Raw genomic sequence first — 24,805 nt, forward strand, 5'->3', positions numbered from 1 at the left:
TTTGAGACAGAGTCTTGCTTTGTTGCCCAGGCTGGAGTGCAGTGGTGCGATCTTGACTCACTGCAAGCTCCGCCTGCCGGGTTCACGCCATTCTCCTGCCTCAGCCTCCCGAGTAGCTGGGACTACAAGCGCCGGCCACTACGCCTGTCCAATTTGTTTTTTTTTTTCTTTTTTTTCTTTTTTTTGGAGATGGAGTCTCGCTCAGTCGCCCAGGCTGGAGTGCAGAGGCACGAGCTCAGCTCACTGCAAGCTCCGCCTCCCAGGTTCACGCCATTCTCCTGCCTCAGCCTCCTGAGTAGCTGGGACTATAGGCGCCCGCCACTACACCCGGCTAACTTTTCTGTATTTTTAGTAGAGATGGGGTTTCACCGTGTCAGCTGAGATGGTCTCGATCTGCTGACCTCGTGATCTGCCCGTCTCGGCCTCCCAAGGTGCTGGGATTACAGGCCTGAGCCACCGTGCCCGGCCTATGGTAATAATTTTATCTTTAGAGGAGGGGAGTATAAAAATGATCTGCTCTGTGTGTCAAACATGATCCATTCTACAAATATCTCCTAAATGCCAAGTTGGGATAACCACTAGGTATGTGGGAACTGAAAGAGGCATCAAATGGGAGTCAGAGATGGCCCCAGAAGGAGGTGATCCTGGAGTTGAGAGCTGAGCAATTGTTAGCCATTGAATCATAGCCACCATTTCTCAAGGGCCTGCTCTCAGCCCCACTTCATGCTAGTAGTTGGGGACCCTAAGATACATAAGAGCCTTCTTACCCCACTTGTTATGATAGAGCAAATACCCCTGCTCTCACTGAAGGCCCACTTGTCTATTGGTACTCCAGATCCTGTCCTTTCGTGATTCATCCACGACTTTGCTCTTATAATTGAGCCCTCTATTTCTGTGTCAGTTTCTCCTTTGGTGCATCCCCATCCGCCTATAATATGCCCTCCCTTAACTGCCACCTCATTTTTCTGCTCTCATTTGTAGCAAAACTTCTTTGTTTAGAGTTTAGAGACAATGTCCCACTCCATCAACTCCTGTTCCCTTGGCAGTCCAGTCCAGTCAGGCTTCCATCTTACTACACTTGGTTTTGTCAGTCACCAGTGACCTCCGTCTTGCCAAATCCAGTGGTCACTTACCTGTTTATCTCAATCTCTCAGGCTCTTTGGATGACTTTGCTGTTCTGCTGGACCTTCAATGTAAGAGTCCCCAGGCTCTGTCCTCTGTCCTTTTCTCAAACTATCTCCAGTGTTGATAGCATCCACTCTAACTACCATCTATATGCTGACAACACCCAAGTTTACATTTATAGCTCTGACCTTCTCTGAGCATAATTAATAGACATCTCAAAATCAATGTCTAAAATGGAATTTTGTTTCAGCCACCTCCAAATCTGCTCCTCTTCCTATCTTTCCATATACCAAGTGGCATGATCATCACACAGTTGCTCAAGCCAATAATCTAGGAGTCTCTTTGATTCCTCTTTCCCTTCCTTCCTACCCCCTTCTGATCCATTACAAGTCCAGTTTTTCATTCTTTTTTCTTTTTTTTAGAGATGGGATCTCACTATGTTGCCAAGGGTGGAGTGCACTGGCCGTTCACAAGTGCAGTAATCCCATCACTGATCAGCATGAGTTTTGACCTACTCCATTTCTGACCTGGGCCGGTTCATCCCTCCTTAGGCAACCTGGTGGTGCCCCACTCCTGGGAGCTCACTATACTAACGCTGAACTTAGTGTGGACACCAGATCAGCACAGCACACTACAGCCCAGAACTCCTGGGCTCAAGTGGTCTCCTGCCTCAGCCTCCTGAGTAGCTGGGACTACAGGTGGGCACCACCTCCATGACCAAACACTGACATCTCCTTCTTGGACAGCTCTTTTAGATTTATTTTATTTTATTTTTTGAGACGGAGTTTCACTCTTGTTGCCGAGGCTGGAGTGCAATGGTGCAATCTCGGCTCACTGTAACCTCCGCCTCCCAGGTTCAAGTGATTCTCCTGCCTCAGCCTCCTGAGTAGCTGGGATTACAGGCATGCACCACCACGCCTGGCTAATTTTGTATTTTTAGTAGGTTTCTCCATGTTGGTCAGGCTGGTCTCAAACTCCCAACCTCAGGTGATCCGCCCACCTCAGCCTCCCAAAGTGCTGGCATTACAGACATGAACAACTGCTCCCAGCCACAGCTCCTTTAGATTTCTAACTGGTGTCTCTGCACCCCTCTGGCCCTTTATAATCCATAAGGAACCAAATGGTTTATTTTAAAAACATGTATTAGATCATATCAAGTTCCAGAATAAAATCCAAACTCCTTTCTGCTGTCTTCAAGGCCCTATCCCTCTGTCCTCGTGTCACTGCCCATGTGGTATCCCTGTGGTCACCCTGCCTTCAATTTCCTTCTAGCACTGTCGGGCTCTTTCGTGCCTTAGAGCCTTTCAATCTTCCTATGGCTGGCTCCTTTCAGACATTTCGTTTTCAGCTCACATTTGTCTTTTGGTTTTCCATAGCACTCACCACCGTCTAAAATTATAATAGTTAACAACTTTATTACTCATTTCTTGTCTGCCCATGTAAAATGGAAATTGACAGCAAGGACTTGGTTCTGTACTGTTCACCATTTTACCCCTAGTTCAGAGATCAATGCCCAACACACACTGGGCACTCAGTAAACACTGTGGCAGACACCCTACACCCAGCCTTGCCTCTCTCTCCAGCCTCCTCCTGGCTGGAGTCTGAGACCTGGGTGTCCTCAGGCCCTACTTGGGTGAAACAGTTGCTCAGACTGAAGGGTGGAATGGGTGGGGTGGGTGGGCGGGCCAACTTCCTTTAGGAAGCGTTCAAGGCCTGAGGTGGCTGTCCGTGATGCCGCCTTGGTTGGGATGGGCAGCCTAGGGCAGGGCTGCGGGGGCGGCGCAGGGCGGGACGGGTGGGGTTGACTCCGCCCCCTGGCGCAGCTGTAAATAGGTAAATAGAAGGTGATTGTGGCGTAGCGATGTCCCGATACCCGCCTGCGACGCCGTGGTGGCTGGTTTCCTGTCTGTTCAGTAGAGAGTCTAGACCCCACCCAGTCTTCATGTACAACCGACCGCAGGCTGAGATGGAACAGGAGGCTGGGGAGCTGAGCCGATGGCAGGTGGCGCACCAGGCTGCCCAGGTGAGTCAGGTGTCAGCTCCTGGCAGGCCGGGGGCGGGCCCAGGCTATGGGGCGGCGGGGAGGGGAGGCCGTGTAGGAGACGGGAGGCAGAGGGAAGCAGAAAGCCGAGGGGTGGAAATCCGAGGGGTGGGGTTGCAAAGGAAGGAATGGGAGATTGGGGAGGGGTTGCAAAGGAAGGGATGCGAGATTGGGGAGGGACTGGAAAGGGAGGGTTGTGAGATTGAGGGTGTAAATCATACGTCGTTTATTCCAATAATGTTCGCCCAGCAGTAGAGCTTGTGTTGGGAGCATCGAGGGTAAGAGGGTTCCAGGCAACTTTCAGGCCAGGGACTTGAGTAGGCGGGACAACAAAGACCAAGTCAGGAAGTGAGCAGGAAATGACAGGAAAAAAAAAAAAGTTAATTGGAGCCCTGCTAAGTGGTAGGCTTTTGCCAGACTGTGGAAATACAATGATGAATTTACCATGAAACAGATATATATATAACATTTTATTAATAAATCGTTAGCTGAATGATTGGAATTGTACAGCGTTACATGAAGGAGAAGTCGGGGGCGCATGGGAGCAGATATCAGGGGTGTTTGACCCGATTTGGGAGGCTTAGGAGACAGCTGAGACTCAGTTCTGGGACTAGAGAACCGGTCAGGTGAAGGGTTCCCAGGTCTGAGACCACAGGCTGTATGCTTCCTCTTAGGAGGAACTGAAAGACCAGGGCCTAGACAGTGATGGGAAGGTGGCTCCAGGGACACATTGAGATCATTCAGGGCTTGTTTATTCCAAGAGCAGTGGGAAGCCATTGATGAGTTTAAACATAATCTGTCTCAATTAGATTTGCATTTTCAAAGGAGTGTCCTGGTGGATGTGGGCTGGATTCAAGGCAATAGTTAGAAAGCTTTTGTGATAATCCAGGTGAGAATTCAAATGGCGGCCTACCTAGAGAAGTGAGAGTGGAGATGGAGAAGCTAGATGTATCATCGATTGTGGAGATGTTTTGGAGGCAGGGACCACAATCATTGGTCCCAAGTGGTGAGGGAGACATCTAGAGTAACAGATTTCTTGCTTGCACAATTGAGTGACAGCAGTGATATTTTCTGAGCGAGAAAGAAGGGTGAGAAGGACTAGGTTAATCCGTTGTTTGGGGGAGGTGGGCAAAGATGACAGTGAATTTTGGACACAGTCCATTGGAAGAACCCGTGGGCCATCCAAAAGGACCCAAACAGTAGGTAGCTGAAAAATTCAGGAGCCATCTTCGCCAGAGCTATAGATTTAGGAATAGTTGTACTATGAACAGAAACAGATCCACTGGCATGGGGAAGTTTGCCCAGAGAGAGTAGAGAAAGAGAAATCTGCAAAAGAGACTGTGAAGGAGGGGGTCTGAGAAAAAAGAAGAAAAGGTCGGAAAGTGTGTCCATGCGTGTGAGAGGCCAAGGGAAGCATTATAAGAAGGGTGTGGCCAGTGGTCATATAATCTCCTGAGAGGTCAAGCCAGGAGTCTGGAAAGTGCTGCTTGGTCATAGTGGGATGGAAGTTGTCAGTGGTGACCTTTATGCAAGCTGGCTCTGTGGAGAGATGGAGGCCAGAGCAAATTTGGGAGAATCATAAGGCAAAGTAGTGGTGAAGGCATGTTTAGACAACTTAATTTGCCATGAAGGACTGGGAAAACGAGAGGGCCATTGCTGAGAGTTAGGAAAGACAGGCTGAGCACCCCAGAGGTGCCCACACAATAGTCATTTACCTAGTTCCTATTATATGTCTGTCTTATGCTAGTTGCTGAGCATATAGTGGTAAATACAACTGATAAGGCCAGGCACGGTGGCTCACACCTGTAGTCCCAGCGGCCCAGGAAGCTGAAGCAGAAGGATCGTTTGAGCTCAGGAGTTTTAGGCTGTGGTGCACCACAATCACACTTGTGAATAGCCACTGCACTCCAGCCTGGGCAACATAGTGAGATCCTGTCTCTAAAATTATTTAAATTAAAAATAAAACAAGATCTTCCCAACTCTTCTAGAGTTTTTTTTAAAAAGAACATTTTCCTCTATAGCCAAAACCGCATTATCAAATGTATCAAAATTGTATATATATATATGTGTGTGTGTGTGTGTGTGTATATATATATATATATATATATATATATATATATATATACACTTTTTTTTGAGACAGGGTCTTGGCGCTGTTGTCCAGGCTGGGGTGTAGTGGCGCGTCTCGGCTCACTGCAACTTCCGCTTCCCAGGTTCAAGCAATTCTCGTGCCTCAGCCTCCCCCCAAGTAGCTGGGATTACAGGCGTGTGCCACTCCACCCAGCTAATTTTTTGTATTTTCAGTAGAGAGGTTTTGCTATGTTTGTCAGGCTGGTCTCAATCTTCTGCCCTCAAGTGATCTACCCGCCTTAGCCTCCCAAAGTGCTGGGATTACAGGTGTGAGCCGTCACGCCCAGCTGATAATTCCTTTAAATCATCTTAGATGCAAGCCTTATTCAAATGCCCCTAGCTATTCCTAAAATGTACTTCGTAGCTAGTATGTCCAAACCAGAATTTAAGACCATACACTGTATCTGGTGATTATGTCCCTTGAGTCTCTGAAATTAGAATAGTTTTATTTTTTCATGATTGGGATTCAGTTTTTCATGATGCTGACTTTTGTCTTATGGAATGTTCCTTTCAGATATACCAGATTGCTTCCTCATGATAGCATTTAGCTTTATCTTCTATCACTTGTATTACCTTTAAGTTATGATTAGAACTTACAGCTTAACTGGATTCAAGATTTTTGGCAAGAGTGCCTCATGCCTCATGCAGGTTTTATCCTGCATAACAACAGGAGACACACCTGGCTACCATTTGGTGATACTTGTATTAAGGTAGTGAAAAGCCTGATTGATCTCTCTGTTGAAATTTACCTTGTGGTCAGAAAGTAATCTGTGTGATTCTGCTTTGTGTGTATCCAGCGTCCAGTTCCCTACTGGCCATTCACCTAATGGTTTTAACACCACATTTAAATTTTTCCTCAGTTAAATTTCCTTAGGGGTGGCAAAATACGTTTTCTTTTCCTTTTTTTTTTTTTTCCCTTTTCCTTTTCTTTTCTTTTTTTTTTTTTGAGACAGAGTCTCACTCTCTCCCCCAGGCTGGAGTGCAGTGGCACGATCTTGGCTCACTGCAACTTCTGCCTCCCAGATTCAAGCAATTCTCCTGCCTCAGCCTCCCGAGTAGCTGGGATTACAGGTGTGCACCACCACGCCCAGCTAATTTTTTGTATTTTTAGTAGAGACAGGGTTTTGCCATATTGGCCAGGCTGGTCTTGAACTCCTGACCTCAAGTGATCCACCTCAGCCTCCCAAGGTGCTGGGATTACAGGCGTGAGTCACTGGACCTGGCAGAAAAATAAATTTTGTAATTCCACCATTCATTCTACATTTATTAGTTTGTATTCTTCTGTAAAGTAGGAATTAATATTTAACTGCAATCATTTGGTAATTTTGAAATTTTTTTTTCTTTTAGAGGCAGAATAAATGCTTAATTTAATCACTTCAATTAGTAATGTTCAAAGTTAGGATAAGAGCTCAGCTTTTGTCACTTGAGGTTGCAGTGAGCCATGATCATACCACTGTATTCCAGCTCAAAATGAGCCGTGATTGATTGCACCACTCACATCTCAGCCTCTGGAGCAGCTGGGACTACAGACACTTGCCACCACATCTGGCAATTTTTAATTTTTTTTGTAGAGTTGGGGGGGGGGTCTCACCATGTTGCCCGGGCTGGTCTTGAACTCTGGGCCTCAAGCGATCCACCTGCTTCATAGTCTCAAAATGCTCAACCTGTGATAGTCTTGATAGGTTTTGTGTTTCTAGGAATTTGTCCATTTTATCCAGGTTATCCAGTTTGTTGGTGTGAAATTTTTCACAGTACTGTATTATAATGTCTCCAATTTCATTTCTCATATTTAATCATTTGAGCCTTTTCTTTTTCCTTAGTTGATCTAGCTAAATGTTTGGCAATGTTGTTCATCTTTCCTAAGAACTTAGTTTCATTGATTTTTCTCATTCCTTTCTTCTGCTGGTTTGGGGTTTAGTGTATTTTTCTAGTTCTTTAAGTTATAAAGCTATGTTGTTGGTTTGAGATCTTTTTTTTTTTTTTTTTGAGACGGAGTCTCGCTCTGTCGCCCAGGCTGGAGTGCTGTGGCCGGATCTCAGCTCACTGCAAGCTCCGCCTCCCGGGTTCACGCCATTCTCCTGTCTCAGCCTCCCGGGTAGCTGGGACTACAGGCGCCGCCACGTCGCCCGGCTAGTTTTTTGTAGTTTTTAGTAGAGACGGGGTTTCACCGTGTTAGCCAGGATGGTCTCGATCTCCTGACCTCGTGATCCGCCCGTCTCGGCCTCCCAAAGTGCTGGGATTACAGGCTTGAGCCACCGCGCCCGGCTGAGATCTTTTTTATTGTAAGCATTTAAACGAGTAGATTTTCCCCTTACCGCTGCTTTTGCTGTATCCCATAAGATTTGGTAGCTATGTTTTCATTTTTATTGGTCTCTAAGTATTTTCTAATTTTCATTGTGATTTTTTTATTTGACCCATTGATTGTTTCAGAGAGTGCTGTTTAATTTCCAGAGATTTGTAAATTTTCTAGTTTATCTGGTTGTGGGTCAGAGAATATTCTTTGTATGATACCTTATGATACCTTTTTTTTTTTTTTTTTTGCTTTTTTTCTAAAAGCGGCAAGGGAAAAGTGTCTTTCTTTTAAAATCTATTGAGACTTAATTTGTGATCTACTATCAATTTTTAATCCATTCTGCCAATATCTGTCTTTTGGAAAGTATTATCCATTTACTTTCCAAAGTATTTTACTTGCAAGGAAGGATTTAATTCTGCCATTTTTTTCCTCATTTCCAGCATTGTCTTTTTGTTTAATTGATTTTTTTATAGTGAAACTTACATTTCCTTATAACACAATTTCCTTTTGTGTGTGTGTATGTGTGTGTGTGTGTATGTGTGTGTGTGTATATATATATTTTTGGAGACAGAGTCTCGCTCTGTTGCCCAGGCTGGAGTGCAGTGGCTGGATCTCAGCTGACTGCAACCTCTTCCTCCCAGGTTCAAGTGATTCTCCTGCCTCAGCCTCATGAGTAGCTGGGACTACAGGCATGTGCCACCATGCTCGGCTAATTTTTATGTTTTTAGTAGAGATGGGGTTTTACCATGTTGGCCAGGCTGGTCTCGAACTCCTGAGCTCAAGTGATCCACACACCTTGGTCTCCCAAAATGTTGGGATTACAGGCGTGAGCTGCTGCGCCTGGCCCCTTTTGCATATATTCTCTAGCTGTTTTCTTTGTGGTTGCCATGGGGAACACATTTGACATCCTACTTATAACATTCTAATTTGAATTTATACCAGATTAACTTTAATAGCACATAAAAACTTCTTCTGTATAGCTCCATTCCCACCTCTTTTCAGTTACTGATCTCACAAAATTACATTTTTATGCATTGTATGTCAAAAAATAAGATCATAAATTTTATGCATTCTTTTAAATCATGTAGAAAACAAAAAGTGGAGTTATATATCAAAGTTAAAATAATACTCACTTTTATCATTGTCCATATATTACCCTTATCAGAAATTTTTCTTATGACGGATTTCTTCACATGGCTTCAAGCTACCTTTAATTCAAGTCCTTTAATTGCAACCTGAAGGACTGCAATTAGCGTTTCTTGCAGGACATGTCTAGTGGTAATGGTCTCTCAGCTTTTGCCTATCTTGGAATGTCTAATTTCTTCCTCATTTTGGAAAGACAGTTTTGCCATATATAGGATGGTTGATAGTTATTTTTTTTCCTTTAGTACTTTGAATATATCAACCCATGGTCTTAGTGTCCAAGGTTTTTGATTAAAGAACTACAGGTAATTTGTGGGATCCCCTATAAGCACTGAGTCACTTCTCTTGCTATTTTCAAGATTTTCTCTTTGTCTTGGGTTTTCAACAGTTTTATTTTTATTTTTTATTTTTGAGACAGGGTCTCGCTCTCTGGAATGCAATAGCACGATCTCTGCCTCCTGGGTTCAAGCGATTCTCCTGCCTCAGCCTCCCGAGTAGCAGGGATTACAGGCACCTGCCACCACATCTGGCTAATTTTTGTATTTTTAGTTGAGACGGGGTTTCACCATGTTGGCCAGGCTGGCCTTGAACTTCTGACCTCAAGTGATCCACCTGCCTTGGCCTCCAAAAGTGTTGGAATTACAGGCGTGAGCCACCACGCCTGGCCTCAACTATTTTATTATAATGTTTCTTGGTATAGGTCTGTGAGTTTATCCTACTTGAATTTTGTTGAGCTTCTTGGATGTTTGTATTCATATCTGGAAGTCTCTTCAGTGGGAAGGGGAGGGGGTTGTAACATTGGGGGTTGAGTTGCCACAATGGCTGCCTACCTTGTCTGCACCTCATAATCAGAAACAGCAAATAACAATCAGGACATAGATCCCCAGTAGTTGGAGGACAAGGTTTTTATTGCCCACTCTGGCTCGTGCAAGTTGCTCCAGGAACATGGGGTGTGTATGGGTAGTTACTACCTACCTAAGAATTTAGGTTGACCAAAATTAACTGCAATTTACTTTCAAAGCCTTCCCTTGGAAGGTACAAGCCTTAAAACCCTGCACCATTCCAAAACACTTATAACAGGCAAATGCTGCCAGTGCGATAGTTACCTTGCTGGGGACACATGTTGCTGGTGCTTCCTACCCTGCCATCTTCCTTGATATCACTTCGTGTTTCCTTTTGACCCAATCCTAATCTTTGAAAGCTCTCTTATTTTCAGGCATGAAATGTACCAGCCTCCCTTAAACCTTCCTTTTCCCAGTCTTGGAGTCAGGAAATTCTTGGTCTAACTTTTAGCAAGGAATAGAATTAGAGACAAGTCTAGGCTCTAGAGACACGCATTGTTATTAGAGTCACAGTTGCTTCGATGGGCTATTTTACTGGACAGAGCTAAAAAAAAATGTGTATTTTTACACTGTGAATTTGTATAGAATATTGCCTATTTAAATTTAGCATTATTATTATTATTTTTTGAGATGGGGCCTCACTCTGTCACCTAGGCTGGACTGCAGTGATGCGATCACAGCTCGCTGCAGCTTCGACTTCCCAGGCTCAAGTGATCCTTTCCACTTCAGTTTCCTGAGTGGCTGGGACCACAGGCACATGCTACCATGCCTGGCTAGTTTTTTGTTCTTTGTAGAGATGAGGATTCCCTATGTTGCTCAGGCTTGTCTTGAACTCCTGGACTCAAGGGATCCTTCCACCTGGGCCTCCCAAGGATCTAGGATCATAGGCATGAGCCACTGTGCCCAGCAATACTAACTTATTTTAAACCATATTGCTAAAAATAACACTCAAACAGAAAAGTGAATGTAAGTACAGCTTCTACAAAGTAATGAACTGTTACAAAGTAAAACCTGTGAAACTGTCATTCAGGTCAAGAAATAGAAGCCCGTCCAGTGTCCCTTTCTTATCTTTCCCCATTCCCTACTCTCTAATATAACTCCTATCCTGTAGTCTGGATGTTTTGTTTTGAATTTCCCTATTTCTGTCCTGTGATGTTCCTATAATTGCTGCAAAAGTTGTAATTGCTTCAAGTTTTGCCTTCTTTCCTCCCTTCCTCCCTTCCTTCCTTCTTTCCTTCCTTCCTTCCTTCTTTCCTTCCTTCCTTCTTTCCTTCCTTCCTTCCTTCTTTCCTTCCTTCCTTCGTTCCTTCTTTGAACTCCTGACCTCAAGTAATCTGCCCGCCTCAGCGAGTCGATCTCTTCTCTTCTCTTCTCTTCTCTTCTCTTCTCTTCTCTTCTCTTCTCTTCTCTTCTCTTCTCTTTCTTGTGTTTGAATGTTGTTACATTTTCCCTTGATTTGTAGCAATAATTTTCTGGTGATTTTTTTTATTGCAATCTTCAATTTCTTTCTTGATGGTTTAGTATCTTGTATGGATACCCTATTTTAAACTTCTCTTTTGGTTGTCATATTTGAATGGATTGTTCTTTTCTGGACCATCCCAATTGAAGAGTGAATAGGAGATGATGGGGTAGCTTTATTGGTTTCTCAACTCAACAGCTCCCTCTTCTATTGCTACAGCAATGGATTTTGTTGTTGTTGTTGTTGCTTGTTGCTTGTCTTCTTGAGACAGGGTCTCACTCTGTCAGCACAGGCTGGAGTACAGTGGCACAATCTCAGCTCACTGCAACCTCTGCCTCCTGGACTCAAGTGATTCTCCTGCCTCAGCCTCCCAAGTAGCTGGGACTACAGGCACACACCACCATACCTAGCTGATTTTTGTTTTTGAAATTTCTGAGCTCAAGCAATCCACCTGCCTTGGCCTCCCAAAGTGCTGGGATTACACAGTTGTGAGCCACCGTGCCTGGCCTACTGACAGTTTTTAAAAACATGGTTCTTGGCTCCTATCCTATTTTAAGACCTTCTACCACCAATCTCTTTCCTACCCTTCATGCAAGTCAGTCATCGAGGGATACTGCCCCTGACTTCCAGGCAATCCCCATCCCTTTTTTTAAGAAGTGTTTTGTTCACATCTGCCTTTCCCCCATATCTCCACCAATGCTTGATCTCAGACCTGCCCAGGCAGTTCCCACTCGGGGCAGATGCTCTTCCATAGGCAAATATTTGCAGATGATGTCTAAGTTTTGCTAAAGCCAAGACCCATCTGCAGCCTCAATTCCTTCTATCTTTGTGGCTTTCTGCACCCGTTCTGCTGGTTTAGGATGTTCTTTCACTTTCACACTTATGTATAATTTGGAATTTGGGCCAGGCACGGTGGCTCAAGCCTGTAATCCCAGCACTTTGGGAGGCTGAGGCAGGCAGATCATCTGAGATCAGGAGTTCGAGATCAGCCTGACCAACATGGAGAAACCCCGTCTCTACGAAAAATACAAAATTAGCCGGGCGTGGTGGTGCATGCCTGTAATCCCAGCTACTCACGAGGCTGAGGCAGGAGAATCACTTGAACCCAGGAGACAGAGGTTGTGGTGAGCCGAGATTGCGCCATTGCATCCAGTCTGGGCAACAAGAGTGAAACTGTCTCAAAAAAAAGAAATAAATAAATTGGAGTCTGAACATTTTCTCAGAGTTTTGCTGAAGGTGTAGGTTATGGACTGTTTTATTTGTTCTCTTTGTTGCTTTGTGTGACATAAAAACCAGAAACATGTCCGAGAGAAAGTGGCATGAGTTACGGCTAGGCTTCTATGGGGCTTGTATCAGCCAGACCGCATGTGAGAAAGCCCAAGCTGGAAAATGGTCTGGAGGCAGGATATTTCAAGCAAGAGATGGAAACAGAGGGCTGGATTAGGATGGGGTCTGGGAACGAAGAGGAGGGACATGTGGAACTGGAATTTGAGCAAAAATCACCTGACTCTTTCTCCCCAAGGATAATGAGAACTCAGTACCCATCTTGAACGTGTCTTCGTCTTCTGGAAGCTCTGGAGTGCACACCTCTTGGAACCAAGGCCTACCAAGCATTCAGCACTTTCCTCACAGCACAGAGATGCTGAGGTCCCCCTTGGTGTCTGTTGAGGCGCCGGGGCAGAATATGGATGAAGGAGGGCCACAGTTCAGTATGCTACTGCCTGAGCGTGGTGTGAGCTACTGCCCCCAAGCGACTCTCACTCCGTCCCAGATGATTTACTGTCAGAGAGTGTCTCCCCTTCAGCAAGAGATGACGATTTTCAGTGGGCCCCAACTAATGCCCATAGGAGAGCCCAATATTCCAAGGGTGGCCAGACCCTTCAGCGGGAATCTAAGGATGCCCCCCAGTGGGCTGCCAGTCTCGGCTTCCACTGGAATCCCAATGATGTCCCACGCTGGGAACCCTCCGATGCCTTACCCTGGCCTCTCGACAGTGCCTTCTGAAGAAACATCGTTAGGCCCAACCATGCTTTCCACTGAGGCCCAGGCAGTGCTCCCGTCCGTGGCTCAGATGTTGCCCCCACAAGATGCCCATGACCTTGGGATGCCTCCAGCTGAGCCCCAGTCATTGCTGGCTTTAGGGTCTCAGGACTCTCTTGTGACTCAGCCGGACTCTCAAGAAGGCCCATTTCTACCGGAGCAGCCCAGACCTGCTCCACAGACAGCAGAGAAGAACTCCAGGCCTCAGGAAAGGACTGGTAGAGGGGACTCCTCGGAGGCAAGGCCTTACCGCTGCAACTATGAGAACTGCGGAAAAGCTTATACCAAACGCTCCCACCTGGTGAGCCACCAGCGCAAGCACACAGGTGAAGGAGGTGTCAGGTGGGGTGGGGATGGAGGAGTCTCTGGGCTTTCAATTTGTCCTGGGACATTGGTGGGTAATTGTTTGGGATGAGCCTTTCCTCTTCCAAGCTTAGAACTAAGCTAGACTGGCTCCCCGACTTGCCATACAGGAGGACTAGGGTGGGCACTCCTGGTTATGTTGCCGCTCCCTGGTTCCCTGGACCTTCCCTTTTGAATCCTCAACCTGGACTGCTCTGCCTCACAGAGTCGGACCCCTTCCTTCCTACTCTATTCTCAATTCCATCTCTCCCTTGTCATTCCCAGGTGAGAGGCCCTATTCTTGCAACTGGGGAAGTTGTTCGTGGTCTTTCTTCCGTTCTGATGAGCTGAGACGACATATACGGGTACACACCAGATATCGACCATATAAATGTGATCAGTGCAGCCGGGAGTTCATGAGGTCTGACCATCTAAAGCAACACCAGAAAACTCATCGGCCAGGACCCTCAGACCCACAGACCAACAGTAGAGAGCAGGACGGTCCTCCTGCTGCTGGTCCTTAGGTCAGTCTCCTCTCCTCATTCTGGCTTTTTCCTTTTTTTTTCTTTTTTTTTGAGATGGAGTCTCACTCGGTCTCCCAGGCTGGAGTGCAATGGCGTGATCTGGTTCACTGTACCCTCCACCTCCCAGGTTCAAGTGATTTTCCTGTCTAAGCCTCCTGAGTAGCTGGGACTACAGGCACGTGCCACCATGCCTGGGTAATTTTTTGTATTTTTAGGAGAGACGGGGTTTCACCGTGTTAGCCAGGATGGTCTCGATCTCCTGACCTCGTGATCTGCCCACCTCGGCCTCCCAAAGTGCTGGGATTACAGGCATGAACCACCACACCCAGCCTCATTCTGGCTTTTCTACACAGATCTTACCTGCCTCTGGCTAGAACTTCTCTTCGGTAGGTGTAGGATTAGATGAAGACAGGAGGATTATGGGTCAGTGTTGAAGCCCACACGAAGTTCTGCAGCCAGTTAGAGACTCCTCAAACCTCGTCTTGGATGCCGTTAACCTCTCTGGGGCCACCTGCTTCTGCTGGAGTTTAGTCAGATGGGAATGTGGAGTACAGTAGAGATTGGGAGCTTCATTAAAAAGCTCTTGATTTCTTGTGGCTCTCCAGCTTAAAACCCTTTAATGACTCCTTTGCTTGCTACATAAAATCCAGTTTCCAGAGCCAGACTATATTCAAATCCTGAATTTGCCACTTAATATCCTTGTGACCTTGAGAAAGTTCTTGGATCACTATGCCTTGTTTCTTCTTCCAGAAAATGAAAAAACTAGTTTTGGACTGTATTGGGCATGGCACATATGGCATCAGATTCTCCCTGTCACTCACTGGCCACGTACCCAGAGCTTCTGTTTCTTCCCACCACTTCACAAACTTGGATGGAATGCCCTAGCATAGGGCATGGGATCTGGCATCCCAAGTTGCTGCTAGCAAACTTAGAAGTATGGGAAAATTTATTTATTTATTTGAGACAGAGTCTTGCTCTGTCCCCGTGGCTGAAATGCAGTGGTGCAATCTCAGCTCACTGCAACCTCTGCCTCCTAGATTCAAATGATTCTCCTGAGGCAGGAGAGCCTGAATAGCTGGGATTACAAACACACACCACCACGCCCGGCTAATTTGTGTATTTTTTGTAGAGACAGGATTTCACCATGTTGGCCAGGCTAATCTCAAACTCCTGACCTCAAATGGCCCACCCACCTCAGCCTCCCAAAATGCTGGGATTACAGGCATAAGCCACAGTGTCTGACTGGGAGTTAGTATTTATGGGATAAAATTTGAGGCCGGGTGCAGTGGCTCATGCTTTTAATCCCAATGCTTTGGGAGGCCAAGGCAGGTGGATCATAAGGTCAGAAGTTCGAGACTAGCCTGGCCAATATGGTGAAACCCTGCCTCTACTAAAAATACAAAAATTAGCTGGGCATGGTGGAGTATGCTTGTAGTCCCAGTTACTCGGGAGGCTGAGGCAGGAGAATGGCTTGAACCTAGGAGGTGGAGGTTGTGGTGAGCTGAGATTGCACCATTGCATTCTAGCCTGAGTGACACAGCAAGACTCCATCTAAAAAAAAAAAAAATTTTTTTTTAACTAGTGGAAAATGGGAGATAGGTGAGACTCAGGCAGATCAATTCCCCCTTTTTCCCTCCCTTTCATGAATTGCTGCATGGCACCAATTCTCCAAAACAGTACCATCAATGGGGAGACCTCCCAAGTAGCCAGTGGACACAACTACTGTGGCCTCCGCGGGGCTTGTCATGAAGCAGTGCCCAGACTGCTAAATACATCACCTGGGGTTACTTCCCTTTCTTTCCTGCTTTTCTTCCATTTTTTCACTTCCAATGCCTTGGGTTTGCACCTCTCCAAGTAAAACACCAGTACTTAGTTCTTGTTTTCAGGCTCTATTTTCTAGGTGACTGAGGGCTAGGAGGGAAAGGAGGGCCTAAGACTGGGGCAGATAAAGATGAATCCCACTGTAACTTCTGCTTCTCCCACCTTCCTTAGGTCGCTGGACTACCAAGCACCAGATATTAAGTGGCCTATCTTTCCCTGCTGTCCCTTGGGGTTAAGGGGATAATGACTATCATGGCAAACCAGCCAGGTTGTTTAGAACCTCTTATCTAGACTTGGCAGGCTGTTTGACTCTAGCAAACTGATAGAGAGAAAGGAACTTGGCCAAGCTATCAAGTGCAGAGCTAGAATCCCAACCAGGATCTGTCTGCCCCAGAGGTGGTCTCTTCCCTAAGAAGATGGTGCCTTCTATGGGTGTTTCCTGAGCCCAGGCTGCTGCCAAGCACAGATGAATCACAGCTGGTTTCTGTGCTCAAGGGACTGTCTTAATCTGGGGACTCAGAGGTCCACCTCTGTACAGTGGCCATGGGAAGGAACCCCTAACTGGAGGGGTCAGAAAGGCTTGTCATGAAGCAGTGCCCAGACTGCTAAATACATCACCAGGTAATCCCAGTAAGAGTGTAACACCTGGCCCGGCACGGTGGCTCAAGCCTGTAATCCCAGCACTTTGGGAGGCCGAGACGGGCGGATCACGAGATCAGGAGATCGAGACCATCCTGGCTAACAGAGTGAAACCCTGTCTCTACTAAAAAATACAAAAAACTAGCTGGGCGAGGTGGCGGGCGCCTGTAGTCCCAGCTACTCGGGAGGCTGCGGCAGGAGAATGGCCGGAACCTGGGAGACGGAGCTTGCAGTGAGCTGAGATTGTGCCACTGCACTCCAGCCTGGGCGACAGAGCGAGACTCCATCTCAGGAAAAAAAAAAAAAAGAGTGTAACACCTAGTAATCCCTCAAATTTTGAAATAAACTGAACAGGTGAATGAAGAAGGAAGAGGATTCCAGGCAGAGAACACTGGACGTGGCAACTGTTCAGAGGAGAGGCAGTCTTCAACATTCATTCAGCAAATGTTTTTTGAGCCTACAATACTGAGCGCACCAAGGCTGTGATGGTGAGGAGCATGAAGTTAACTAAAGGATGTGTCAGAGAAAGACTTCTCAAGGAGATGCCTCCGTCAGACCCGAAGGACTCATGGGTGCTAGCTGAACCTCCCATTTCTTGGACATATACCGTTGGATATGTCTATCTTCTGGAAACTATGGCATGGACAGTAAGGATTCAGAGGTGCATGAAGGCACCCTGCCTCTGCAGAGCAGAAAGATCATAGACAACATTTATGAATGTACCCAGTGCTGCCAAGAAGAGAAGCTGGTCCTCTGCAGGTTCAAGCCTATCTGGGCCTCTGGGGAAGCCCCACAGCCTTGGCTGTGCCTGTCCCTGCCCTCCCACCCCTACCCTGACCCTGTCCTGCTTTGCTGCCTTTGTCTGTGTTACTAGTGGCCCCAGTATACCTGGGATGGACATCCAGGTGCCCTTCATCCAAGCTCCCACGTGAGGGGAGTGGACATGATTAAAAGAACAGGGGCAGAAGGGGCTCATTTATGACCCATTCCCTAGCCCCAGGGATTGAAGTCTTGGGTACTCAAAGTTTCTTTCTACCAGGGCACCAGATCCCTTCCATGGAGCAGGCCATCTCGTGTTCACTGGGCCAGGGCTGGTCTCTGTTCCCCAGCCCACCTGGCTCACACACAGCCTCGTGGGTAGGGTCAGCAAACCAAATTGCTTGTTGTTGGAATGTAGGATGAGAGGTCTGCTTGGTGATCTAGCATTTTCACCAAGAAATGGATGTGGAGAGGACCAGAGTGATCAAGGGTGTATGATGTGCACTACAACGGTGGGCAAAACAGGCTCCTGCTCCTGTGGAGATCACAATCTAGTGGAGGAGGGATGTTACTAGAGGTGCACAAGGTGGGCCCGGTGCGGTGGCTCATGCCTGTAATCCCAGCACTTTTGGAGGTCGAAGCAGGCGGATCACTTGAGGTTAGAGGTTCGAGACCAGCCTGGCCAAAAAGGTGAGACCCCGTCTCTACAAAATACAAAAATTAGCCTGGCATATGGTGGGTGCCTGTAATCCTAGCTACTCGGGAGGCTGATGGGAGAATCACTTGAACCCGGGAGATGGAGGTTGCAGTGAGCTGAGATCTTGCCATTGCACTCCAGCCTGGGTGACTGAGCGAGATTCTATCTCAAAACAAGCAAACAAAACAAAAAAGACTTGTGAACTCTCTAGTAGATTTTGAATCCTGCCTCTGCCATTTCCTGGCTATGAGGTGTCTTGGGAAATTTACTTGTCACTCTTGCTTCTGATAGTAAAGGGGATGGTGAGATAGATTCAAGATGGAGAGATAAGGTTGAAAGTGTTTTCTTTGGCTGCAATGTGGAGATAAGATTAGAGCGAGGCTGTAAGGGAGAGGAAGGGACATAGCAGTATTTCAGGTGAGAGTCAAGGTGGCTTTCGCCAGGGTATGAGAGTGGAGGTAGGGAGAAGTAGGAAAGTGATAGTTAACCGGATTTGGTAGTTGAGGGCGAGGTCAAGGGTGACTTCCAGGTTCCTGGCTTGTGTTATAAGTAACACAGAAGAAGAATGGATGAACTTCATTTGTTTTCCATTGATTGTGATATCTATCATAACCTGCAAGAAATATTTTGTATATCTCCAATTTAATAATAAAATGCACTCATGTTAGGAAGGTCAAAAAAAAAAAAAGGAAAAAATAAAAATAAAAATATTTACCCCTAAGATCAGGCCTGTAATCCCAGCACTTTGGGATGGCAAGGCAGAGGATAACTTGAGGCCAGGAGTTTGAGACCAGCAAGATCTTGTCTCTATAAAAAATAAAATAAGAAAAAGAAGGAAAAATAATCTAATACATTTAAAGCTTTGAATTCCCCATCCTCCTTTGCAGAGGTAACCACTATACTGAATTTTGATTAATCTCGCCTTAGTTATTTATTGTTTTTACCACATAATGTATCTGTTCTTAAATATAGTGATTGGTTTTATATGGTTTTGAACTTACCTTTATTCTGTTTAGGATTCATTGAACTTTTTCAATCTAAATGTTTGGTAGTCTTAATAAAATTTGGAAAAATTTTGGGCATTGTTTTGTCAAATTTTGGCGTTCTCCTCCACCTTCTATTTCTGACACACAGTCTGCTCCTGAGGGAGCACTTGATATTGTCCCTCAGGTCACTGATGCCCTGTTCATTTATTCCAGTTCTCTTTTCTTTTCTTTTTTTTTTTTTTTTTTTTGAGACTGAGTCTTGCTCTGTTGCCCAGGCTAGAGTGCAATGGCTCGATCTTGGCTCACCACGACCTCCACCCCCCGGGTTCAAGTGATTCTTGTTCCTCAGCCTCCCAAGTAGCTGGGATTACAGGTGTGCACCACCACACCCAGCTAATTATATTTTTAGTAGAGACTGTGTTTCTCCACGTTGGTCAGGCTGGTCTTGCACTCCTGACCTCAGGTGATTTGCCCTCCTCGGCCTCCCAAAGTGCTGGGACTACAAGTGTGAGCCACCACACCTTGGGGGTTTTATATAATGTGAAATCCTTGGTGGATTGTTATAATATATAAGGGTTGTAGTGAAATTTGAAGAAATGTTTGGTGTTTTTGAATGGGTTGGAAGTATGTTACTATTTTTCATATTTAGGTTAATGAAATAAAAACTTTAAAAATTCATGATCTAGCAGATTAGATCTGGATAATGAGGAACAGCTGTATGATCTTTTCTTTTTATAGTTGTGCTTCACATAAGACTCTAGTGCACTCTCAGATTTCTCTGGTCTCTCACCCCTCCCCCCCCGCCCCTACCCTGGTGTGTTAACAATGTAGAGAATTTTTGTTTGGGGTTGTTATGGATTCTTTATATTGACCTTAGTAATAACATGGATGAAATCTTAGAGATAAGTGTTGAAAACAAGGGAGTTTCAGAAGACTATATATAGCTTAGTATAATATTTATGAAGCTCAAAATAAAAAAACCTACAAATTATCTTTGAATACATACATTTTTGATAAATGTATCAAAGGAATTTATATATACAAAATTCAGGGTAGTCATCAATTCTAGAAGATAGAAGGATGGGTAGGGGAGCTCACCAGACTTGGCACACAGCCAGGGCATTGCAGTTTTCTGAAAGGAGCCATAGTCAAGGACTTGGCATCCCCACCGTAAGGCAGATTCACTGTACACTGGTTATCAGCTTGTCTGAGTCCAGTGAGATCCAATGACACCCATACACACAACAAGTTAAATAAAATAGGTTTATTACTAACAGACAGCAAAGGACAACAATCTAGGATTCATTGGGAGTTAGTCCCCCAAGGTTCAGGAAAGCTGCCCCCGAGGATGGAGTCTTAACTGCATGTGCCCTACTTGTACCACAGCTGAAGGGCCCCAGAAAGCAGCCAGCCCAGAGTTTTATACCCTGGGTTTATGTGGGTCGTTGAAGGACGATGGTGCTTCAGTGCAGAGGCCTCCTTATTTGGGGTCTTGGCTAAGGCTGTCTCTCCTATCTGTTCTGTAGCAGTCAGTAAATAAGGCTTGATCATTCCTTTCCATCTGGCTCATTGTTCCGACTGGCCATCTCAACACCTGATTGCATGACACTGATTGCATGACACTGGGTGATGAGCTCTTACAGGTGCTCATTTTTTTCTACTTATAACTTAAATATCTTATTCAATATATTTCATATATAATATTACACAACATCTTTTTTTTTTTGAGACAAGGTCTCACTATGTCACCCAGGCTAGAGTGCAGTGGTACAGTGGTGTGAATATAGCTCACTGCAACTCCAACTACTGAGCTCAAGTGATCCTCCCATCTCAGCCTCCCAAGTAGCTGGGACTATAGGTGCACACCACCACACCCAGCTAATTTTTGTTTTTTGTTTTTTGTTTTTTTTTGTAGAGGCAGAGTTTCACCATATTGCCCAGGCTAGTCTAGAACTCCCCAGGCTCAAGCAATCTGCCCATCGTGGCCTCCCAAAGTACTGGGATTACAGGCGTGAGCCCCAACTGACCCAGGTTGAACTTCTGAATAGGCTAAGTACTCATCTAAGCAAAGTCCATTTAACCTGAGACCACTTTACACTGGACGTGACTGAGCATCCCCTCCTTTTCAACACATAGGAATGAAGCTCCAAAGAAACATGGACTCAGCTACAGACAAAAAAAAAAAAAAAGTTCCATATTCTTTACCCTCTGAGTTATATACATATCAATCTCAATCATCTACACAGATACATTTTTACAAGTACACATACAGGTAAATGCAGAGTAAGATCTAGAAGGATTCACAGCATGCTGATAAAAGCAGTTACCCTGAGAGAGGGCAATGAATGAAGAGTGCTTCCGGTTTCAAGTTGAAAGTCATCCAGTTTTTATATGAAAATGCATATACCTATTTTCTTTGCATGTTTTAGAAAACTTATGAATATTAAGCACCTACTAGCTACTGGCATAGGGAAATAGGGGAGCTTGTTCAAGGGAAACAAACTCAGTAGGGAGAATCTTTTAGCTGTACACATTTCCTCATGGGCTGAAGGGTTCATAATCCTGGGTGAACATTGTGGACCTTTGCATGCTGCTTTAGGTGATCAGATCTTGCAAAATTCTTGTTGCATATTGAACACAGGTAAGGCCGTTCCCCAGTGTGCCTTTTCTTGTGTCTGTTGAGCTCATCTGAGCGGGTGAATTTCCATGTACATCCTTCTACATCGCATATGTAGGGCTTCTCCCCTGGAAGAAGAGAGAGAGAGAGACCTGTCATACATCAAGGTGAGGTAGGGCAGGGACATTGAAAGTGAACAAGAAAAAGTTTTTGAGCAAGTTGGAGTGGGAGAGGGAGAGCCAAAGGAGACGGGAGTGAGGGAGGTGAGTGAAGGAGGAGGGGAATGAGGGCCGCAAAAGCTGGAAAGACAAGAGGAAAACTGTGAGGAAGGGAACAAAAGGAAAGGAAGAAGAAAAAAAAAACAGAAGGAGAGACAGACAGTTATTGGCAGGCAAGTTAGTGGGGGGAATAAGGAGGATGAGGGAAGTGGGGCCTGGGGGGCGCTGTCACTATGAAGTGACGATCCCAGCAGAAATAGCGTCAAGAACATCTACCTGCAAGAGGCCAAAGAAATCCCTTCACTTCTTCCCATGAAACCAGCAGTCAATACCACTAAAGGCTATAGCCAGCCTGGCTCTGGTCCAAGACTAGAGCCTGTCCCTAGGACTGCTTCATCCCCGCTTCTGAAGGTGCCAACATTTTCTATTACAGAATCTTCTTGAATTCTTGGCTTAAAGGAAGTGGCAGCAATCTCAAATGCTCCCAGGGCTTTGTAAAGGCACAAATCTGTAGCCACTTGCCCCTCACCCCTGTTCCCGGGCCCTCACTCACCGGTGTGCTTGCGCATATGGGTTCGGAGGTGGCAAGCCTTTTTATAAGACTTCTTGCAGTTCTCGTAAGTGCAGATGTAGGGCCTCGAAACCTCAGGATTCTTCCAGAACTGGCAGCTCTGTGTCTTCTGCTTTTCTGGAACTTGTCCTTGAATCAAATGGGAACTTGAAAAGCATGGGAATCCTGGGTGTGGCAATGATGAGAACTGATGGGATATCATATATCCCCCATAAAGGCTGTGGTCATTAGTGAGCATTGTCATATTGCCCACCTGAAGAGTCAGCATCTGGTCCCCATTGAGGGTCGGGTTGCCACTATATGTTGCCATCTGGCCTCCACAGAGAGCCTGGTTGTCAATGGAGGTCATATTCTGCCCCCCGTAGAGGGTCTGGTTACTAGTGGAGGTCATCATCTGCTCTCTACAGACAGTCTGGTTACCAGTGGAGGTCATCATCTGTCCCCCGTAAAGGGTCTGGTTCCCAGTGGAGGTCGTCATCTGCTCCCCACAGAGGGTCTGGTTACTAGTGGAGGTCGTCACCTGCTCCCCACAGAGGGCCTGGTCCCCAGTGGAGGTCGTCATCTGCTCCCCATAGAGGGTCTGGTTACTAGTGGAGGTCGTCACCTGCTCCCCGTAGAGGGTCTGGTTCCCAGTGGAGGTCGTCATCTGTCCCCTGTAGAGGGTCTGGTTACTAGTGGAGGTCGTCATCTGCTCCCCGTAGAGGGTCTGGTTACTAGTGGAGATCGTCACCTGCTCCCCACAGAGGGCCTGGTTCCCAGTGGAGGTCGTCATCTGCTCCCCGTAGAGGGTCTGGTTACTAGTGGAGATCGTCACCTGCTCCCCACAGAGGGCCTGGTTCCCAGTGGAGGTCGTCATCTGCTCCCCGTAGAGGGTCTGGTTACTAGTGGAGGTCGTCATCTGCTCCCCGTAGAGGGTCTGGTTCCCAGTGGAGGTCGTCACCTGCTCCCCGTAGAGGGTCTGGTTCCCAGTGGAGGTCGTCATCTGTCCCCCGTAGAGGGTCTGGTTACTAGTGGAGGTCGTCACCTGCTCCCCGTAGAGGGTCTGGTTCCCAGTGGAGGTCGTCATCTGTCCCCCGTAGAGGGTCTGGTTACTAGTGGAGGTCGTCATCTGCTCCCCGTAGAGGGTCTGGTTACTAGTGGAGGTCGTCATCTGCTCCCCGTAGAGGGTCTGGTTACTAGTGGAGGTCGTCATCTGCTCCCCATAGAGGGTCTGGTTACTAGTGGAGGTCGTCATCTGCTCCCCGTAGAGGGTCTGGTTACTAGTGGAGGTCGTCATCTGTTCTCCACAGAGGGCCTGGTTACCAGTGGAGGTCATTGTCTGCTCCCTGTAGAGGGTCTGGTTACCAGTGGAGGTCGTCATCTGCCCCCCGTAGAGGGTCTGGTTACCAGTGGAGGTCGTCATCTGCTCCCCGTAGAGGGCCTGGTTACCAGTGGAGGTCGTCATCTGCTCTCCACAGATGGCCTGGTTACCAGTGGAGGTCGTCATCTGCTCTCCACAGAGGGCCTGGTTACCAGTGGAGGTCGTCATCTGCTCCCTGTAGAGGGCCTGGTTACCAGTGGTGGTTGTCACTTGCTCCCCACAGAGGGTCTGGTTATCAGTGGAAGTCATCATTTGCCCTCCATAGAGGTCTAGGCTGGTTGTCATCTGGCCCCCAGAGAGGGCCTCATCGCCACTGGAAGTCACTGTATGACTATCAGTGAAGATCTGGTCACTACTGAAGGTCACCTGGTCCCCACAGAGAGTCTGGTTATCACTGAGGGTCTTCATCTGTTCTCCATGCAGGGCTGGTATCTGACTCTCAGTGAGGGTCTGGTCACTACTTGGGGTGTTCAGCTGGTTACTTTCATTGGAGATTGTCATTTTGCTTGCAGTGATGGCTGTCTTCTGGCAATCAGTGGGTGATGACTTTGGGGTGTCAGTAACATCTGTCATCTGGGAGCCTGCTGTGTGTTTTATCTGATCAAAGGAAGTCACTTTCTGGCCCATGGAATAAGTCTCATTTAGGTCTTCAAGGGCCATATCAAGGTCTTTAAGAGGGTGCATTGTTAAGTCCTGGGTGAGAACTGTCCCAGGGATGTTAGTGCATGCAGAAGTCATCATTGTGGGCCCCAGGGGAGGCATCGTCTTGCTCCGGGTTGACTCATGTTGGCTCTCCTCAGCATGGGCAGTCAGAGGCATACAGTTCTGTGGTTCTGGTGCATCTGGGGTTTCTGCCCATTTTGTATGTCGCTCAGAGAGATGCTGGAAAAAATTCTCAATTTCCTCAATTGCCTGGAGGAGACTGGAATCCATCTCTTTGCTGTTGCCTGATGACTGAACTGGATCTTTAGTTATGGGATCCTGCAAAAAAGTTAATAGGTCAGGGGTTCATCCCAGCTCAAATTCCAATTCCCACATACCCTCCTTCTCCATCCCTGTTGAGCCCACCATTATCTCTTGCCTAGAAGCCTGTAGTTGCCTCTCAACTGACTCTGGAGTTAACTTCATCCAGTGTACCCTCCACACACAGAGTAACATTTCAAAAGTGCAAACATTTCTCAAATGCAAACTTTTACTA

General features: G+C 46.5%; 2 protein-coding genes across 2 annotated transcripts; one reads left to right on the top strand and one right to left on the bottom strand.

Moving 5' to 3' along the window:
- The first annotated feature begins 3,015 nt into the window (after positions 1-3,015).
- On the top strand, positions 3,016-17,366 carry KLF17 (Kruppel like factor 17). The gene is made up of 4 exons (XM_010371909.1): positions 3,016-3,148; positions 12,556-13,399; positions 13,701-13,939; positions 16,754-17,366. Exons 1-3 carry the CDS (start codon positions 3,068-3,070, stop codon positions 13,937-13,939), a joined length of 1,164 nt encoding a protein of 387 aa, XP_010370211.1. The 5' UTR covers positions 3,016-3,067; the 3' UTR covers positions 16,754-17,366.
- A 4,029-nt stretch (positions 17,367-21,395) lies between these two features.
- KLF18 (Kruppel like factor 18) lies at positions 21,396-24,540 on the bottom strand. The gene is made up of 2 exons (XM_030942667.1): positions 22,230-24,540; positions 21,396-21,586 (listed from the first exon to the last, which is right to left on the bottom strand). Exons 1-2 carry the CDS (start codon positions 24,538-24,540, stop codon positions 21,396-21,398), a joined length of 2,502 nt encoding a protein of 833 aa, XP_030798527.1.
- Between the last annotated feature and the right edge of the window lie 265 nt (positions 24,541-24,805).

Source organism: Rhinopithecus roxellana, chromosome 12, assembly GCF_007565055.1.
Source record: "Rhinopithecus roxellana isolate Shanxi Qingling chromosome 12, ASM756505v1, whole genome shotgun sequence".
Classification (NCBI taxonomy): domain Eukaryota; kingdom Metazoa; phylum Chordata; class Mammalia; order Primates; family Cercopithecidae; genus Rhinopithecus; species Rhinopithecus roxellana.